General features: G+C 43.6%; 1 protein-coding gene across 2 annotated transcripts in view; it reads left to right on the top strand.

Annotated features, from left to right (window-relative positions):
• Positions 1 to 19,856, top strand: part of CREB3L1 (cAMP responsive element binding protein 3 like 1) — a 91,772-nt gene that overhangs the window by 45,123 nt on the left and 26,793 nt on the right. For both annotated transcript variants that reach the window (XR_013832820.1, XM_079951882.1), the window contains exon 2: positions 11,531 to 11,759. Coding sequence is in view for 1 of the 2 variants with exons in the window: in XM_079951882.1 (XP_079808008.1) it covers positions 11,531 to 11,759 (229 nt within the window). In the remaining variant the exon portion in view is untranslated. The remainder of the gene's footprint in view (positions 1 to 11,530; positions 11,760 to 19,856) is intronic.

Below are 19,856 nucleotides of genomic sequence, written 5' to 3'. Positions count from 1 at the left end.
CTGTTCATCAGCTATCTGACAATCATGCTCTTAGCAAAATAAACATTCATGCTTCACTTACCCAATAAGAAAAAGGTCATATGTTAAGTCTCTTTGAACTTACAGCCCCAGTTGTGGATTGCAAGTGACATGTGTAGCAGTGAACAATCCACAGGCCTGGAAAATATCATTCAGGACCAAAGTGTATGAGGTTACACTTCGTGATCCATAACCTCCAACTGCATCTTTTTAAACAGGAACGTAGTCTGTTTTCCTTATAAGTGTTTTTCAGTGATGGTTGCTTAATTTGCCCTTAGCATGAGAATTTAGTGTGAAGTACACATAGTGGGTTTGCATCCAATCTGGCACCAGCTCAAGGAAGCTCACTTGGTGCTCTCGTTGGACATAGTTTGTATCATAACACTAAATACCTTGTTCACATTTGTAAAAGGGAAAAACCTACTTCATTTTCTCAGGGCTATTTCACAGTCTCATGTCTGCTTGAAGAAGCTTAACTATGCTTTGTCATGATGTCATCCGTTGGTTTGTGATTAGCCAGGAAGCACAGACATCATAGCTTGAAGTGAGTTTGCAGATCGTGGTTTGTCTAACGGTGAGTAAAGGTAAAGGTAAAAGTACCCCTGAGCAGTAGGTCCAGTCACGGATGACTCTGGGGTTGCGGCGCTCATCTCGCTTTATTGGCCAAGGGAGCCGGCGTACAGCTTCTGGGTCATGTAGCCAGCATGACTAAGCCGCTTCTGGCGAACCAGAGCAGCGCACGGAAACGCGTTTACTTTCCCGCCAGAGCAGTACCTATTTATCTGCTTTTGAACTGCTAGGTTGGCAGGAGCAGGAACCGAGCAATGGGAGCTCACCCCGTAGCAGGGATTCGAACCGCCGACCTTCTGACCAGCAAATCCTAGGCTCTGTGGTTTAACCCACAGCGCCACCCGTGTCCCTAACGGTGAGTAGGGTGTCTGAATTGATGGTTTCAGTAGCCTCAGCTGTCGCACTACCTCTGGAAGCTGGTCTTCTTGTAGCGGGGAGTGAATTTATGAAGCTGAGGGCTGAGAGGATAGAAAATAGAAGCAGCTCTAAAACCATGGCTTGCTTTTTGTACCTTTGGAAGCTCAGATAGTAGTTTGGGTCCTAAACAATGGTTAGCACAAGCCATGGTTTCACATGAAGTCAGAATCAAGTCATCATAAGAGTCAGATTACTGGGTCTTTGTGGAGCCTGCCCTACATTAGGCAGAACAAGGTGACCACCACATGCAGGAGATGCTGGGGGAGAGCAGTGGCAACTCTCTGGCGCCTCCTCCTGAACCTCCAGCTGTTTCCTTCTGTTGAAAGACAGAGCTGTGTATGCCATATGAGCTGACTCAGCTCCCTTAGACTTGGTGTCTCAGGTGCAGTGGAAGGTGCCATCTTGTCACTTAGTGTTGAGGCAAGTTCAACTGCCATTCCACTCAGCCTCTGTCCATGAAATGAGGAGGGTGCGCCATCTTGTCCTTCATCTCAGGCAGCAAAATATATTGGGCTATCTCTGGGTCCCTTGGCATGTGTACTTGTTTTCAGTTAGTGCTCATGTGTTCTCAAAAAGACAGGTTTGTCTATCTGATTGTAAAGGTAAAGGTAAAGGGACCCCTGACCATTAGGTCCAGTCGTGGCCGACTCTGGGGTTGTGGCGCTCATCTCGCTTTATTGCCCGAGGGAGCCGGCGTACAGCTTCCGGGTCATGTGGCCAGCAGGACTAAGCCGCTTCTGGCAAACCAGAGCAGCGCACGGAAACGCTATTTACCTTCCCGCCGGAGCGGTACCTATTTATCTACTTGCACTCTGACGTGCTTTCAAACTGCTAGGTTGGCAGGAACAGGGACCGAGCAACGGGAGCTCACCCCATCGCAGGGATTTTAACCGCTAACCATCTGATCGGCAAGTCCTAGGCTCTGTTCATGCTAAAAACACGTGTGAAGTAGCCATTGGATGGCGGAAAGCATGGACGTCCTAAAGTGAAATATTCATGGGCTAAGAACAAAGAGAGGACAGGAAGGATAGAAATGTGGGAACAGGCTTATAGTAATCGTGAGGATCAGGTCGGAGGTGTGTTAACCAGGTTGCAAGACCCACATGCTGCCTGTCTCTTGTTAACACTGTCAGGCTGTCAGTTTCACAAGCACTAACATTCACCGCAATTTTTTATTAAGGGAGCAAAGAATGGATGGAGGCATGCAGCTTTTTCTTTTTTGGAGTGTAAAAGAAACCTCAGCTGTGAAGCTGGCGTGTAGGGTGAGGGGGGGTGCTCATTCCTTATTGAAAGCAGAGAAGGGAAATGCAGATGTCACAGCTGGAATTGGAGATTTATCTTGGCAGGCAGAGAAGGAAAAATATATATTTATTTAATAATAAAAAGTAAAAGAGAAAACTTAGAAGAATCCCCTCCCGGTTTGGCACAGTTGGCCAGCATGAGGAGAACCTCTGGTTTTCAAGCAGCCTTAGTCTCCTGGATTTGGGCTTTAGTCCAGTGGGATTGGCCTTTTGCTGGCTTCTTTTTGGAGTGAGTTTTAGTGTAGAAAGGTCAGGATGGGGAGAACTTATTTGAATCTGAAGCAGTGGGGGTGAGACTCTTTCCTGGATTTTTTCCTTTAAGGTGAAAAAACGGTACAACCCTGAGGAAAAGAAATGAAGAATTCGGGTTTCTCAAAGGAAAGGGGTTGCCCAAGCAACAGAGATGAGTTCACATTTGTATATTTTCAGCTTAACTCTGGGGTGGCCGAAGTGTGGCCTTTCTCATGTTATTGGACTCCAACTCCCAGCAGCCCCAACCAGCACAGCCTGCAGTCAAGGATGCTGGGAGTTGTAGGCTGCATACACACCATGTTTAAAGCACATTTCTCCACCCCAAGAATTTGGAGAACTGTAGTGTACCGTTGACAAGTCACCTATTCCCAATGCCCTTAACAACTTACAGTTCGGGGGTGGGGGTGGGCTTTAAAGTTATGGGGTGTGTGCTGCTATAGTTCACCCACATCTGAAAGGCACAAAGCAAACACTCCTGGCTTAACCTGTGAGACAAACTTTTATGCTCAGGAGGCAAAGGAGGAGAACCAGCCCGATACATTTTGCTCCCTGAGGCAGAGGACAAGATAGCACCATCACCACCCTTGCATGGCTTCCACGTACAGAAGCTGACAGGGCTGTAAGTTGAATTTTACTTCAGCTCTGGCAGTGGGTTAGTACCACTTGAGGGTGGTTGAGGTGATGCATGACAGGCACATACAGCTCTGACATTCAGCAGAGGGAAATGGCTCATGAGGAACTGTCATAGGGGTGGGGTAGGGCTGTTGCTTCTGCCCCCAGCACCTGCTTCTTGAGGTGTTTGCCTCACCCTGCCTCATGGTAAGGCCAGCCCTGCAATGGAGATTCACAAAGGCTTGTGCCGTGTCACTCAGGCAGCCTTAGCTCATCTTGTGGTGATGAGAACATGTGGTGAAAATATGTTTGGAAGACTTGGCCTATCATGCGTCTGTCACTGGGAGAGTGTCGTACCGCAGCCAATGACTGACAGCCTCACATGCTTGCTTCAGGAATGAGACGGCTTAAGCAGGAGCAGATTTTCTTACAAAGTTAAGAGATTGCCTGCCTTTGGAGAATGATGCCTAAATATGAGATCAGGAGGTATCGGTATATCTTCCCCTATCTCCAAGCTCATGGGAAAGAGTGGAGCAGTTAAGAGCGGCCTGAGACTTTGGCTTGTGTCAGGAAATCGGCGCAGCCCCACTATGGGTCTCAGTGAACCTTGGCTGCCCCCATCCTGACTGTTCATTGGTAACGCTTTGGAAACACATATTGTGCTATTTCTTGGCTGTGAAATATGAGGGGTGGGGGAGGGGAGGGGAGGAGAGGAGGGAGAGAGAGAACACAAACACAGGGGTGAAAGAGAGAAGCAGATAATGGAGCACTATATATGGACTTGGTGCTTTTAACTTCAGGCCGCATTGGGAAGCAGCTTTCCCTACAAAATGATGTTGGTCCCATTCCCAACTGGCTTGCCTCAAACTGGTGGCTTTGCCTGAAGGCAAGTTCACAGAAGCCACAGCGAGGTTCACTCTTGCCACTTGACGCTTGCTGCAAAAGCCGTCTTCATTCACTTTTAAATCACTCAGTGAACAGTTTGTAAGGGTGTTTATATGGTTTTGAAAACAAGCTAGAATCTGGATCTGGAGGAGGCTGCAGAACTTCAGCCCAAGATCTACATGAGTGTCTGCCTTAAGCCCTCTTCCTAGTTATATTAATTCATTCCATGGTTTTCCTAAGTGCAAAAGAGAGTCTTTAAGCAGGGATGTGGGGTCTGTGACCCTCCAGATGCTGTTGGACTCCAGCTTCCACTGGCCCCTCCAAGCATGGCCAATGGTCAGGGATGGTGGGAGCACATCTGGAGAGCACCAGGTTCCCCACTCCTTTCTTAAAGGCTTTACGTAATCCATAATGTTCTCCATTATGCTATATTGGACTCCAGTCAGTGCTTGATTGATGTTATCTCTGCAGCACACCCTAGATGACATAAAGTGATTGTTTCATGAAGCATTTAGTCATAGGTTATATAGGAAGAGAAAGCTTTTCAGTTTAGTCTCCTGACACTCACATAAGAAGCAATCATGGCAGAGCCACTAGGATACAACACTAACAAATGTAACTTCCTTCTTTGAAAGAAGATATATATCTCATCCAGTATCATTTATATTTAATCTGGAAACTTTCTTGTAGGAACTGAAATATATAGTAGGAAACACTGCTGAACCACCTTCCCTAAATGGGAAGTCTAAATTATTTGGGGCTTTTTAGTTTAGGAAAATACCACAACTAAGAGCAATGCTGTGATGGCAGAGTTTTCTGTCGGGAAGATACATGTGCTGGGCTTTGCTAGATCGATGATCTGCCACTGTACTACCTAATCTACACAACAGGCAGAAGATACCCCTGGTGGCTTCCCTATGGGAAGTAGTTGGTGTATACCCTCAAAATTGAGGTTTTGGGAGGCGGGGAGGAAGAAGGTGGGACAAGGCTCACCTGGCCAAGAGTCTGCTGGATCCCATACCCCACAAGTGCTGGAAAAAACAGGATGTCCCATTCTTTTCCTGCAAGAGCATGGTGGCCATTTTGGGCGCCATGATCTCTTGCAATTTTGCACTGAGATCTCACCCTGAAGAAAGTGTTCTTTTAGGGGCTGCAGTCTTACATGGTACCCCAAAAGGCAGGCCTTTTGTGTTCTGTGAGCTCACACTGGTCACGTAACTCATGTAGGAGCATGGATGGGAAGACAAGCATCCTGGTTTGAGGATTCAGTATGCACAGGATCCTAAGCCAGTCTAGCTAGCTGCAACAGACCTAATCCAGGTCTCTGCTGCTGCTGCTGCTGGCTGGAGCTAGTGCAACAGAAATTCATGGTTTTCCTGCCCTTTCATCTCCCTCACCGGCTGGTGCAAGTGGCAGAATTCTGGATGTGACATTGGTGTTGCTTTTTGCTCCATCCATCCCCATTGCTGTCTGCCAGGGGTTTGGGGAGGACATGAGGGAGGTTTTTAACATTTTGTATGGTGTGAAGAGGGAGAGGCGCTTTTTGCCTCCTCCTCATACTAGAACTTGATGGTATAGAGTGAAATTCAGAACAGACAAAAAGTACTTCTTCAAACAACACATAATTAATTTATGGAAATCAGTGGCACAAGATGTGGAGCTGGCCACCAGCCTGGATGGCTTTAAAAAGGGGTCGTGGACAGGTCACAGTGTTTTTGTATGGAAGTGCAAACTCCAGCCACCAAACATGGGCCTTAGCAGAAGGGCAAGTCAAGAGTCTCTGATCTTGTCAGGGGGCGTTGCTGACCATCTTTCAACTCTCTTCAACCTTTGATTCACCCTGCTGAATATATGAACTATGATTCACCCCTGAATCTGTTGCCTTGCCTTGAAATTAAATAGCATTTTCCAAATCTAGAGTGATCTGGGAGTGCTTTCTTCTTTAAGGGTGTCTGTACCTCATACAGTCTTTGGTAATGACCATAATTATCCCTTATCCAAGTGCATAAACTACCTTAAGTGCAGAAAGCACTTACCTCTGAAAAACCCATTCTGAGGCACACCATGGTTAGTGCTAATCTGGTAAATGAGTACTTGTCCAGAGATAAAAGGGGCAAGTACTGATGAGGAAGCATTTGCACTTGCAAAAGGATCAGGATAATATGCCAATGGGGGAAAGAATCCTAGAGAGGAAAGGTCCTTCAAGTCATTTAAACTCTGGTGCTTCTCCTTTCCCTCCTCTGGCTCACCTCTGCAGCATCCTTGGTGCACTCCTGGCACAGTTATCTCCATTTTAGCCAGCTGGGCCAATCCCTTCTGTCCCACAAGGCTCCATGTTGTGCAATGGCCTGGGTGAACGCTCCATCTCCTTCCTCTCCTGGTGCCGGGAAGCTAAATGGCTCACATCGCTTTAGCCGCCCCTGAACTTGTTATTCCATTGGACGCTGCCAGGGCTGGAGTGTGGCAAGCCAACCCCCACCCCACCCCAGGAAGGAGTTGATCAATCTAGGCTGAACCTGCAGGGAGGACTCACAAGGGCAGAAAGTCTTTCTCCTCTTCTGTCCCATGCAGACTTCCATATCTTGCTGGCAGCAAGGACAAGGGGAGAATGAAGGAGAGAAAGACTTTCTCCCCTTTGCCTCCCCCTTGCCGTTGCAGCGAGAAGGAAGCCTGCAGGTTCAGGTCCCCTTCTTTTTCTCAGCAGTAGGGGACATGAATGGGGGTTGGAGACTTTTCTCGGGGGTGGTATCAGGGGGTGGTGGTGTGATCAGGGCAGGAAACTGTTCACCGCCCCCTCTAACCTGCTGCCCAGCGCATGTGCCCCCTCTTACTCCCTTCTTCATCCAGGCCTGCTTTCAAGATCTTAAAACATTGTTTTCACCTAGTAGTTTCTTTTGAGATTTATATTAGCCACCCCATATGCTATGATTGTCATGTATAGACCTTTTGTATGCATTTTGAAAAATGTCACCAGTGCTGATGGCTGGGTTGGTGTTGTGTGCACATAGAATTCCCAGTGGCAGCTTCTTTCCTGCCTGAATATCTGAATATCTACCTGACTATAGTCCTCTTCCAGCTACACTCCAGAACTCTCTGCTCTTTTCAGTACATAGCTGAGAACTGATTGTTTTAAAAGTTACCTGATATCTGTTCCTTTAACCAGCCTCTATGCAGCCTTTCATTGCCTTGCTTCTATTTACATAATGATATTATGCCAGAGCAAAACAAACACACACCTTGCTATTGAAACAGGAACTTACATTGTAGTATCCGGGGTGCCCAGCTCAACTCCTCCCTCAGTTTTTTTGAGCTGGCAGGTCCTGCCCAAGGGATTTCCTCACGGGAGAGGAGGCCAAACAATAACCACCCTCCTCTCCAGTCTGGATAATAAAAAGCAAGCAGTGTGCCTCAGAGTGGAATTTTAAGACCATGCACCACACACTACAGAGCACATCTTTCCTTTCTGATGTTTTGTGTAGAATACCATATAAAGTACGGTGCTTACTTCCCACCTTGAAATGCTATCTTTCAGTCATAAATGGATGCTCTGCATCAGAACTGCAAACCAAGAAGAAAAGTATTTTATATAATATTCAATCAGAGTACGACTGCACTCTCTCTCTCTCTCTTACTCACATATGTGTAATTATGCTTACATTCCATCTACTATATATGTAATCAAGATGATCAATAATTTAATTACTCCATGCATCATATATCAAATAGTAGTATTTGTCAAGAAACAACAGGATCAATATATTGTGGTGAACATCATGTTGTGGTGAACATCATATGTCTTCAAAAAAAACCCAGCACACTGGATACATTGTAAGGAGTAATTAGATTTCCAGCTAAAAACACTCTCCACAAAACACATCTTGGGTCACAGTAACAACCTGTCTAGTTAAATTGCCCCCTGCCCCAGACTTCCTCCTAGTGGCTGGGTCTGGCAAGTGTCTTAACACAAAGGAGACTGTACCTTTCCCTCAGCAGCAGGAATGTGGACAGGTCAGTTTTTGATCCATCTGTATACAACAGCAGCATTAGCGGGGGGGGGGGGGGGGCGAGTCACAGTAACTTTTGTGTAGGGGAAATGTAACATGTAAAGCATCCCTTTCCCCTTTTCTAGGTTCTTAAGAGGGTAACTTCTTGATTACTGTTTGACGAATCCTTTTGTCCCCTGCCAGCAAACAATAGTGTGCCATATGGAAAGATCGGGGGTATTTTTTTTTAACTATAAAATGTGGATTTATTGGAATGTAGTGCTATACTCATATTAATGTTACCAGGTCATGTTAATGTTACCAGGTCATAGTTAAACTTTCTGAGCAAGCCAGATATTCACAGGCATCATGTGACTTTATTCTATTTTTCTAGGACCCTCAAAAGATGGCCGGAATCCTAAAGGATATTAAAATGCCACAGCCCTTTCATTTTGTTTAGCTTAAGTTCCTTCTTATAAAGATAGACAGAAACATCTGGCTTTGTAAACTCCAGAGGGACATGGGTGTGTAATGCTGTTTGAGGAACATACGGGAGGGCTTGTTATCTCAGGGACAGTATCTGCAGAATACAGGATTTGGAGATGCTTCTCTTTAATTTTGCATGGGGCTTTCTGGGTAGTTTTTCTTTTTCTTTTTGTTAATAATATTTATTAAAGTTTCAAAAAAGTTACAAAAATCAGAAAAAAACCAAAAATACAAAATACAATAAAAATAAAAACAGTTAAAAAAAACCCAACTTTTCCATATCTTGTCTTTCATTTACTTGTTTCCCTGACCTCCTCACACCTCCCTTTTTTGTATTCTAGTTCAATCGGTTATTTCAGCAAATCCTTTCCATTTTTACTTTTATCTTACTAATTTATCTTAATATATTATGACTTTACATTCTCACCTATTAATAATCCATCTTTAAATACTCCTTTATAACATTACTACTAAAACCACATAACTTCATTCCAACATCCTTCTAACATTCCTTAATTTTACAATATTTCTGTAGATAGTCTTTAAATTTCTTCCAATCTTCTTCTACCGACTCTTCTCCCTGGTCTCGGATTCTGCCAGTCATTTCTGCCATTTCCATATAGTCCATCAACTTCATCTGCCATTCTTCCTGGGTGGGTAGCTCTTGTGTCTTCCAATACTTTGTGATGAGTATTCTTGCTGCTGTTGTGGCGTACATTAAAAAAGTTCTATCCTTCTTTAACACCAATTGGCCGACCATGCCCAGGAGAAAGGCCTCTGGTTTTTTCAGGAAGGTATATTTAAATACCTTTTTCATTTCATTATAGATCATCTCCCAGAAAGCCTTAATCCTTGGGCACGTCCACCAAAGGTGAAAGAACATACCTTTAGTCTCTTTACATTTCCAACATTTATTATCGGGCAAATGATATATTTTTGCGAGCTTGACTGGTGTCATGTACCACCTGTATATCATTTTCATAATATTCTCTCTTAAGGCATTACATGCCGTAAACTTCATACCTGTGGTCCATAACTGTTCCCAGTCAGCCAGCATAAGGTTGTGTCCCACATCTTGTGCCCATTTTATCATAGGAGATTTCACCATTTCGTCCTGAGTGTTCCATTTCAACAGCAAGTTATACATTCTCGACAGAGTCTTAGTTTTGGGATCTAACAGTTCTGTTTCCAATTTTGATTTTTCCACCTGGAAGCCAATTTTCTTATCCAATTTGTATGCCTCCATTATTTGGTAATAGTGGAGCCAATTTCGCACTTTGTCTTTTAGTTTTTCAAAGCTCTGCAATTTTAATTTATTAGTTTTTCACCTTTAGTTAGACAGATGGATAGATTTTGGACACCTGTGGCAAAACTGCACCATAGCAAGCCTTTCAGATGTTTGACACCATGAAAAGCATATGAGCTGTACGGTGCTTACAGCAAAGAGACAGAAAGGAATCCCAACTGGTCCTAGCCAGGTAGGAAGACTGCAGGGCACAATCTGCATAGGGTAATATGAGTTAGCTGCAGTACTGCATTTCTGGTCCCCGAGGAGCTGGTGGGGCCAGCAAGGGAGACTCAAGAGGTCACTGTGAAAGCTGTGGTAGAAACAGGTTAGAAATCTGTTAAGAACTGAAACGTATAATCTGGTGGGACTTCATAAAACCATTAACAAAAATAGAAAAGCTTTTCATAATAAGTGTTCCATTGACTGCGTACACGCCATACAGGTAAAGCACATTTCCCTGCCCAAAGAAACTTGGGAACTGTAGTTTTTTGGTGCTGGGGTTTGCCGTTGTGTGAGGGGTAAACTACAGTTCCTGGGGTTCTTTTGGGTGGGTGGGTGGGTGAAGAAATGTGCTTCAAATGTATGGTGCGTATGCAGCCTAAGAGTGTTGAAGGAAAAAATGGTGTTACACCAGTGTTTCTTGCAGCAAGCATATAACATGTGGGCATTATATACATGCATGTCTTTTAACATCCATGTACACACATGTTGGAACCCTTTCCCAATCAGGGTTTCTAGATGGACATATAAATGTCTTTAAAGAGATATGTTTATCTGTGTTTGCTGCAAGAAACATTAGAGTTTCCCCTAGCTATTTGGTTATTCCTTTGCTAAGTGGAAATGTCTTATACAATATGCCTAAGAAAGAAATACTTTTTTGAGGGCCAGACTTCATAATAATCCAGTAGCACCACTATTCATATTAGCTGCTTCATCCTCCGCTTATTTGGGAAATTATGCTAAAATTTGTTGCCATAGGGCTCACCCAGGCTTCTGCTTGTCCCACCACTTTCCCCCAGGAAAACCCAATCTTTACTGCAGAATCAGAGCAAATGTCAATTGCGTTCTCCACAGATGGATGTTTGTTCTGATTCAGCTCTAAAGAGTGGGTTTTCCTGGGGAAAGTGGTGGGGCAAACAGAAAACCGCTGGCCACTGTCACTGGACTCAGCTACATTAGTCAAAAATTAGTGTTTTGAATGTGTTATAAACATGCAACACCAGATGGTGCTGGAAAGGGAGGGAAATTATTTGCAATTTTTAAATTATAACAATTTAATTTCTGACTTATTTATAGCATTTTCCCCCTGTGTGTAGATCCACCCACTGTCATTGTCAGTTTGAAATGGTGTATGCCAATGGTGACAAACCAATAATTCTGATATCCACAGTAATTGATAACATGAAGCTTGTTGTTGAAAAAGATGTACAGATGGTTTGTTATGAGTGCTGAGAAGAAATGGGTCCATTAAATAGGGTTAGTTAAATTAAGGTATAAACGGCAGATATATCTTTGTGGATATTGTCTGGTTCGTTCTTTAAGAAAACAACAGCTTTCTGTAGCTATGAAAACGGTAAGAATAAAAGGATGAATATAGCTGCTTCTCTTCCAGATAATTTGGCTCCTGATACATCTGGCTTGGGATACGTTTCAGTAGAAGGCCCTCTAGTCCCTCACGGAGGTGATGCTTAATGCTCTTCTTTTTGCCCTTTTCTCAGCATTTCTCTGAGAACTTCGACCACTTCTCCGAGAACATGGAGGACTTTTCCAACGAACTCTTCAACAGCTTCTTTGATGACCCCATGCTGGTTGAAAAGAACCCTTTGCTGGACATGGATCTGGACCCTCCTACTCCTGGCATCCAAGCAGAGCACAGCTACTCCCTGAGTGGAGACTCAGCTCCCCAGAGCCCCCTCATGCCTGTCAAGACAGAAGACAATGCCAATGGTGAGCGCGCAAGGTCCATGCATGCTGGTTCGAGAAACGTGTCCCTAAACCTCTTAAAAGCCTACCATGTTGCTAGCAGAAGAGTTGGTTCTGTTAGGTGGGTGTGTTCTCTTTCAAATGAACCATTGCCCTTGAAAACAGCTGATCAGGCTACCTAAAAGAGATGGCCCATACCTTTACTTTCAGGAAGAAAGTTTAATTCCAGGCAATGAATTTGATCCACTTTCTAAAAACTGATTTCTTATTTTTAAATGAAAGGGAGAGGGAGAGGAATGAGTAAAAGTTAAAATAAAATTGAAGAAAGAGAAGAGGAAAAAACACATCATTATCATAAACGAAGGATACTAATGATAACAGTAGACCACCAACATTTCACATTGCAGATACAGTGATGATTGGTACAGAAATCTTTAAATCAGTATAAGCCCTCATTATGTCTAGATCAGCCTTTCTCAACCTGTGGATCCCCAGATGTTGTTGAACTACAACTCCCATCACCCCTAGCTAGCAAAAACAAACCTCAGGGATGATGGGAGTTGTAGTCCAACAACATCTGGGGACCCACAGGTTGAGAACCGCTGGTCTAGATGGATGCTTATGTGAAATATGTTTGAATGTAACCAATTTGATCTACTTTTAATTGATTTGAATCCACCTAATAATAATAGAACTGGTGTTGCTCACTTAATTGTCCATGATACATACAAATACCCAGTGGCGGAGCTTCATGCTCTGACAGTGGGAGGAGGAGAGCAGGCGGGGCGGGGTTGCTGTGCGTCCTGGGGGCATGGCGTGCTACCTGCAGGGGCGTGGCGCCCATCGCTGGGGGCGGGCAGCCGCGATGGCACCCCACCAGGATCGCGCTGCTGGCGCGCTATGCTCCCCCCGCACTCCTCTTCCTCCGCCAGTGCCAATACCCCATTAGGCTGAAATAGAAAGGTGTGCAGGCCTCTTCTCCCTTCCTTCTTTTTGGAGACATGTTTTTCAAGAATCCTGCTTCCTTCTGATAAGAGGTTTGGAGAAGTTGAATGAGCATGCTAAAACCAGGTAGGAACAGCCCAGGAAAGGAAAAGTAGGTAAGGAAATAAGGCTGCAGTAATAACCACACTATGTGATCCTACCTAATCTGCATTTCCTGAAACAGTATGAACTGGTAAACAACTATCCTTTGAAATTCATACATTTTGCAATTCTCCATCCAAATAATGTGCATAAAATGCATATACCATGGGAAAGTGTGAATAACATATTTATGTGCCAACTCAGCCACCTTTACAAGTGCCACATAATACTGGCACCACATCTGTAAGAACTTTATCATTTAGTGTGGCAGCACTGAAACTTTGAAACTCCTTGCCTATTGAAATCAGGCAGACGCCTTCACACCTTCACTGTATTCCTTGAGTGTCTGCTGAAGACATTCTTATTTAGACAAGTCTACCCAGACGTTTAGAAAGTTTGTAGGAGTTTTAATTTGTTTTAGTCTATTTTATTGTAGTTTTAACCTGTATGTTTTAAATTAGGACTACATTTTTAGTGATAGTTTTATTGTTTTTCTCTTCTTTGTAAACCACTATGAGATTTTTTTCTACAATCATGTGGCATATAAATCTTATGCAATAAATAAAATAAAATCCAAAAAATGAATACCAGTGAAAAGAACATGCAAAATGCATTATATTGGGGGGGAAATGCTTGCAGAAATGTATATATTAGGGGAAAGACACATTAACTGCTAACAAATTTTTGTAAGGACTTTAAAAAGAAATGTTTTGTGAACTGATGCGGAAATATGAGGAGCTAAACTTAAGATTGGAAAAGTTAGAAACAGCGAGGAAGCAAACTTGACAGTTTTGTGTATCCCTACTAGGGAGCATCCTAATTGAACACAGTGGGACTTACACCTGAGTAAACATGCATGAGATTATGCTGTGGTTTGCAGCAAACTAAAGAAAGCCAATTTCAGCTTTCCATGCTTACCAAGTGTCCTTTGCTCAGAGCAGCAGTAATGGAAGAAACAGAAATTGACCATTTCAAATAAGAACTGAGCTCTGTTATATGAAAATATATACCAGACTTAACAATGACCTTTGCTTCTTAATCAGGGCTTGCAACAACAGACTAAACAGGGATTTTGGCTTCATGACTCAGTAAGAGTCACTAACCCACTATTTTAAGAGAGGGAGAGAGAAAACTTACTGCTTTATCGTCATTTAGTGTGAGAGTTAGTTGTTTCCATACTGGATCTGGTCCAAAAACATGACCTCCCACTAGTGTACTATTCACTGAACATTACAATGTGTTCCCATATTTCAAAGCAGTTCTTGCTGCTTTGAGCCGTATAGTAAGCTCCTTTGGGGATATATGCTGGGGTCTTGGTTCACTTTATCTGTTTCTCCATCCATCAGACTTAAATGAATCATCAATGTGGTTATACAATAGAGGCAATGCAGAAAAAAAATAACGGTGGTGTTTAGGATTTGTTTGGCAGTGAAACTTTTAAGAGCCATTTGCCTATGTCCAGGCAAAGAATGAACAACCATACTGAGGGGAAATGAATGGACTCCAACAAGTTTTGTTAGGATCTTTATTAGAATGTTTAGTTTGAAATATAACTAAGTCTAGATGTGATGGAGCACCCCAAATGGGCCAGAATGTCTTCTAAAAGTCAGATAGTTGTTTATTTCCTTGACATCTGATGGGAGGGCATTCCAAAGGGCAGGTGCCACCACCAAGAAGGACCACTGCCTGGTTCCCTGTCACCTCACTTCCCACTGTGAGGGAACCGCCAGAAGACCCTCAGAGGAGGGTGGAGATGCTCCTTCAGGTACACCTGACCTAGGCCATTATTGAACAGCAAATGGAGTCCCTCACATGCAAGAGTGCACACATTGTGTACAGTTATATATGTGGGTTTCCTTTCAGATGTTCAATGGCAAAGGACCACAGCTCAGTGGTAGAGATCCCCTTCTTCACTTGTGGGGCATCTCAATATTCACACAGCCTCTGACATCAAATTGCCAAGTACTTCTAGGAGGCTAGGAAGCTGCCTTCTCCTGAGGCAAAACATTGCCCAGTCTAGTTCTGTTGACACTGACTGATAGAGGCTCTCCAGGGTTTCAGACTACCTGGGAATCCCATGGATTGAGCATGGGAACTTCTGCTCTACCACTGGCCTAACTCTAAGCTCCTCCTCTTGTGTCAAGGCCTGTCCTGCTGCAACCTGCCTGGGAAAAGTTCTGTAAAACTCATGCATCCCCGTTCCAAGAAGGAGGCCTAATAAAACATGTCAACTTGCACTCTTCCCCTCCCCCTCTGACAGGCTCTTGGCAGCAGCAGAGAAAAGGGACTCTTAGGTTGTTGGGTGTGGATGCACAGACCTCTGTGCCTCTCCTGGCACTTTTGGCTTGGGCGTAGTAGACACAGTGGAAGCCGCTGCCTGCAGCCAGTGCTTACTGGCGCGTGTGGAAGACTAAGTGGCTTTTTTACTAACCCGCAGATCTCTCGGTAGGAGATGGAGAGGAACAGTCATTTCAGAGCCTATTTTTAAAACAATTCATTTTAGGATAATTCATGATGGCAGGATATTTTTAGAGCAACCCCAGCAGAGGATCCTGTAATTTGTGGGACCATGTGGGTGTCCCAGCAGTTGAAGGACAGCAGCTGGCCTGAAGAGAGAATGGCACAGATTCAGTATACACAAGAGAAGAAAAGCCTTCCTTTCAGCAAAAGCAGGGAATAGGTTTCCCTGCTGTGGTCAGGGATTATCCATGCTGAGTGATACCAAACATTAAGACGAGAGGAGGCAGAGAAATTTCCCTTTCCTCCCTCCTTTTGGTAGATCCTTCTTTTATTTTTGTTATTATTATTTATTAAATTTGTATGCCACCCTTCGTCCGTAGATCTTTTAAAATGGAATGATCAGGGCTGATCTAGGGAAAGAGCTTGCCGCATGCCAAACCTTGTCTGCGGTTTGTACCACTTTTCACTGTTTGTGAGGGAGTGTATGCCAGCATGCTTGGGAAGGTAAGGTACTCTCCAGATGTACGCTCCTAGGACCTCCCCCATCCACAAGATGTACATTTTGGTAACTGCAATATTTTCATACATAATGCAGCATGTGTTCAGGTTGTGAGCTTCCTCCATGGGCTTCTGCTCAGAACAAACCTCTCCTACTCAAGATCGAGACCATCGGTAAAACAGGATGGCTAATAATCTTGTGTCTTAGTGGAAGCCATGTGCACAAGGCTAACCCAAGGCATTTTGCTGCCTGAGGAGGAACAGCCAATGTTCCCCCTCTCAAATCAAGGTGTGTAGTACCCAATTTATTCTGGCAGCTGAGACAGAACCTCCTACAAGCCTGTCTCCCTAGCAGTGCAGATGCAATTAAATAACTAACAACTGACTGCCCTTACACGACACCCAGAATCAGCTGCCTGAGGCAGCAGTCTTGTTCTGCCAAATGTTAGGGACAGGGCGATTGGGTACGCTAGCTGCTTCTGGGTTCTGCTACAGTTCTTCATTCTGAAGTACATTTCTTCATAGCAAAGGTGGGAGACTATGGCACTGAGGAACAGAGGAACAGTTCTGTAGTATGGAGCGCTAAAAGTTCCTTTGCATGCTGCAGCAAGCACAGAAGGCAAGAGGAGAAAAGAAGGCAGTACAGTTAATAGCTTTCCCTGTTCAAGTACCCTTGAACAGCTCTGGAGAATCAATGGGTTCCCGCCCCCCAAATATCTTTAGATTACAAGTCCCTAGTGTTTATCACACACACATTCCAAGTATCTGACTATATGTGGAGTGTCCAGGGGAGATTGCTCAAGCCAGTTCTCTTGGTGCTCCTAGCACAGCAGGGTGCAGCCATCTGGGGATGGACCAATTAGTCTATTTCCGGTCCATGTCAGTTTTGCATGTGCTTATTCATGTCTGCCCTGTTTGTGCATTAATCTCCCCCCGCCCGCATGGAAAGACGATTTAAATATCTATTTTGGCTTAATAGGCGGTATTCAACTGAGTTGTACTCAAAGTACTGTTTGGCTGTACTGCTTCCTGAAGCAAGTTATTTTATTTTATTTTGTTAAACTAACCATAACACTATCTGCTTTAAAACAAACAAACAAACAAACACCAAACTAGCGATAAGTAAATTTAATTTCACAATGGATCTGGCAGTACTTATTACAGAGTAACTGCAACAGTCCAACTCCATTTAACAACATTTATGAGTGCCGCAACCCCACGACTGGACCTAATGGTCAGGGGTCCCTTTACCTTTACCTTTACTATGTGGATAAGTAAGCGAGGAAGGGAAGCAGTATGTAAGTGACAATTTGTGCTCATTTTCACTGTTACAGGCAATATTTATACTGGGCATGGCCTATTCGGATAGATCGTAACACCTTCTTATTTTGCATGCACACCCTTATTTCCTTCTATGCCTGGAGAGCTTTTTTTGACTAATAAGCATATAATGCTATCCTTCTCCTGGGACAGCTCAGTTGGTAAAGCATGAGACTCTTAATATTAGGCTTATATGTTTGAGCCCCACGTTGGGCAGAAGATTCCTGCATTGCAGCTGATAGGACAGGTGTAGGCAACCTAAGGCCCATGGGCTGGATGCGGCCCAATCGCCTTCTAAATTCGGCCCGCAGACGGTCCAGGAATCAGCGTGTTTTTACATGAGTAGAATGTGTCCTTTTATTTAAAATGCATTTCTGTGTTATTTGTGGGGCATAGGAATTTCTTCATTCCCCCCCCCCCAAATAATATAGTCCAGCCCACCACATGGTCTAAGGGACGGTGGACTGTCCCATGGCTGAAAAAGGTTGCTGACCCCTGGGATAGGACAAGGTGACCGTTGCGGTCCCTTCCAACTCTACAATTCTATGATTCTAAAATGGTCTCATTCATGGCAACCTGCCCCAGATAGCCCATGAGGGTAGTCCAAGCCTCAGTTCAAAAGGTTCTTTATTCAATCCCCAGGATCATCAGTGGGTAAGAAGTACGGGAATTGACTGTACTTCCTGCGTATCTTTACATACAAACACATTAGGCCCCTGCTGAGAGACTTTTTTTGGCTCCTCTCCACACACTCTTTCCACCCCAGCTGGTTTTTGGTATGCAAACTGAGTAGAGTGGTACCTCGGGTTAAGAACTTAATTCGTTCCGGAGGTACGTTCCTAACCTGAAACTGTTCTTAACCTGAAGCACCACTTTAGCTAATGGGGCCTCCTGCTGCCGCCGTGCTGTCGCTGCACAATTTCTGTTCTCATCCTGAAGCAAAGTTCTTAACCTGAGGTACTATTTCTGGGTTAGCGGACTCTGTAACCTGAAGCATCTGTAACCTGAAGCATATGTAACCCGAGGTACCACTGTAATTTTAAGAACTGGTGCCTGAGTTTGCTTTTTCCCCTCCTCTCTCACCACCACTTCCCCCCTTTGTGCCATGAGATTGTGAGGCTGAGGGCAAGGATTGTCTAAAAACAAAAAATCTGTAAAGTGCCCTGACAGTCTTTTCAATTGAAAAACTGGGTTAAAAAAAAATGTTGTAAATAAATACATTAAGTTAATTGAGCCCTGATGTAGTTTGTTTGTTTTAATTAAGAACCACTTTAGAAGAGGAATTTAGAACAGAGCATGGTGAAGGAGTAGTGGGTGCAGTACTTCGTTTCTCTGCTGTAAATGTCTCCTACTCTCTACCCTAGGACATATATATTCTTGGAACCTCATGGTTAATATATGTAAGACATCATCGAGATCCAAGCCTGCTATTATTTAGTGAAAGTTTAAGTAACAGTATAATAACATATTGTAGGATAACTTGTGACCAAGCCTAGACTGTAGCTAAGCTAATTCTTCTCTTGTTTTTCCATACACAAAATGCTAGTTTGTCGCCTCTCTTCCATTCCCAATAGAACGACCATAATAGTAAATGTTGCTGGATGTGTTCATGTTGCTTCTGTAGATACAACATGAGATTAAGCATTGTTACTGTATTTGCTTTTTTTCTTAAGGGAACCTTTGTGGTCACTTTACTAACAGACGTATTTCAGAAGCCAGTGCAGCTGCAGTTACTGCTGAATAAATGAATGCAGCAGACAAGAAGCAGATAAGTGCCTCCAGCAATTTGCAATAGGAGGCACTGCAGACCTTTGCAGGAAGAACATAGGAAGCTGCCTTATACAAAACCAGACCATTGGTCCAGCTAATTATGGTCTACACTGACTGGCAGAGGTCTTCCAGGGTTTCAAGCAGGAGCTATTTCTGGAAGAAAATTTCCTTTTCATTCTTGTTCCTAGCACTGAAAAGTTTCCATGTAGTTTGTATGTAATATTCATGTGCTTGTTTCTGCCTGGAATTAGCAGCATACTAATTTTTTTACTGCAAATAACAGCTGTTGGGAAGACTACAAGAGAGCACTTGGTAAGGAAGGGTCCGTCTTGACAAGTTCTGTTTTGAGCTGTTTTGTCAAAAATAAAAACAGTACTAGAGGAATTTGCTTTTAAAAACATTTTGCTCTTGATGTGTTGAGTGTTCTACTGTGTTCAGCTAAAACTAGATATCTGATTCTACAATGGTATGCCTGATAAGTTGTTTGCAAGGGGAGCAACAATGGATCCACAAATATAAAATATTTCACCTGGCATCTGACCAAGTAGCGGTGTCAAATTGAATTGAGGATGGGATGAGGCGAGTCTGTAGCCACCACAATTCTGCAAACATTAATTTTGCAGATTTCAGAAGAGTAGCCCTGTTTAACCAGCTGTAGCAAAAGCAACACAGAGACCAAATGTGTCTTTAAGACACATTTATTGTGGAATAACATTTTGCAGACAATGCCATGCATCATCCGTAAGAGGCTACGGTTCCTAGAGTGGTTTAACAATCAATCCCTCTTCCCAGGGAACTCTAGAAATTGTAGCTGTGTGAGGGGAACAGCTGTTCCCTAATAATTTTCTGCACCCTAAACAAACTCTGGTTCCCACAGTGCTTTGGCTGTTTAAAATGGTATTGTTATAAGAATTTTAAGGTCATATATATAAAAAATAAATGTTCATAACAGAAAAGGTCCTGAACAAATTGACCTCAAATATTTCT

Source organism: Podarcis cretensis (assembly GCF_951804945.1).
Source record: "Podarcis cretensis genome assembly, chromosome: 1".
Taxonomy (NCBI): domain Eukaryota; kingdom Metazoa; phylum Chordata; class Lepidosauria; order Squamata; family Lacertidae; genus Podarcis; species Podarcis cretensis.
Note: the sequence above shows the minus strand (reverse complement) of the source record. Positions and strands in the feature narration are given on the sequence as shown.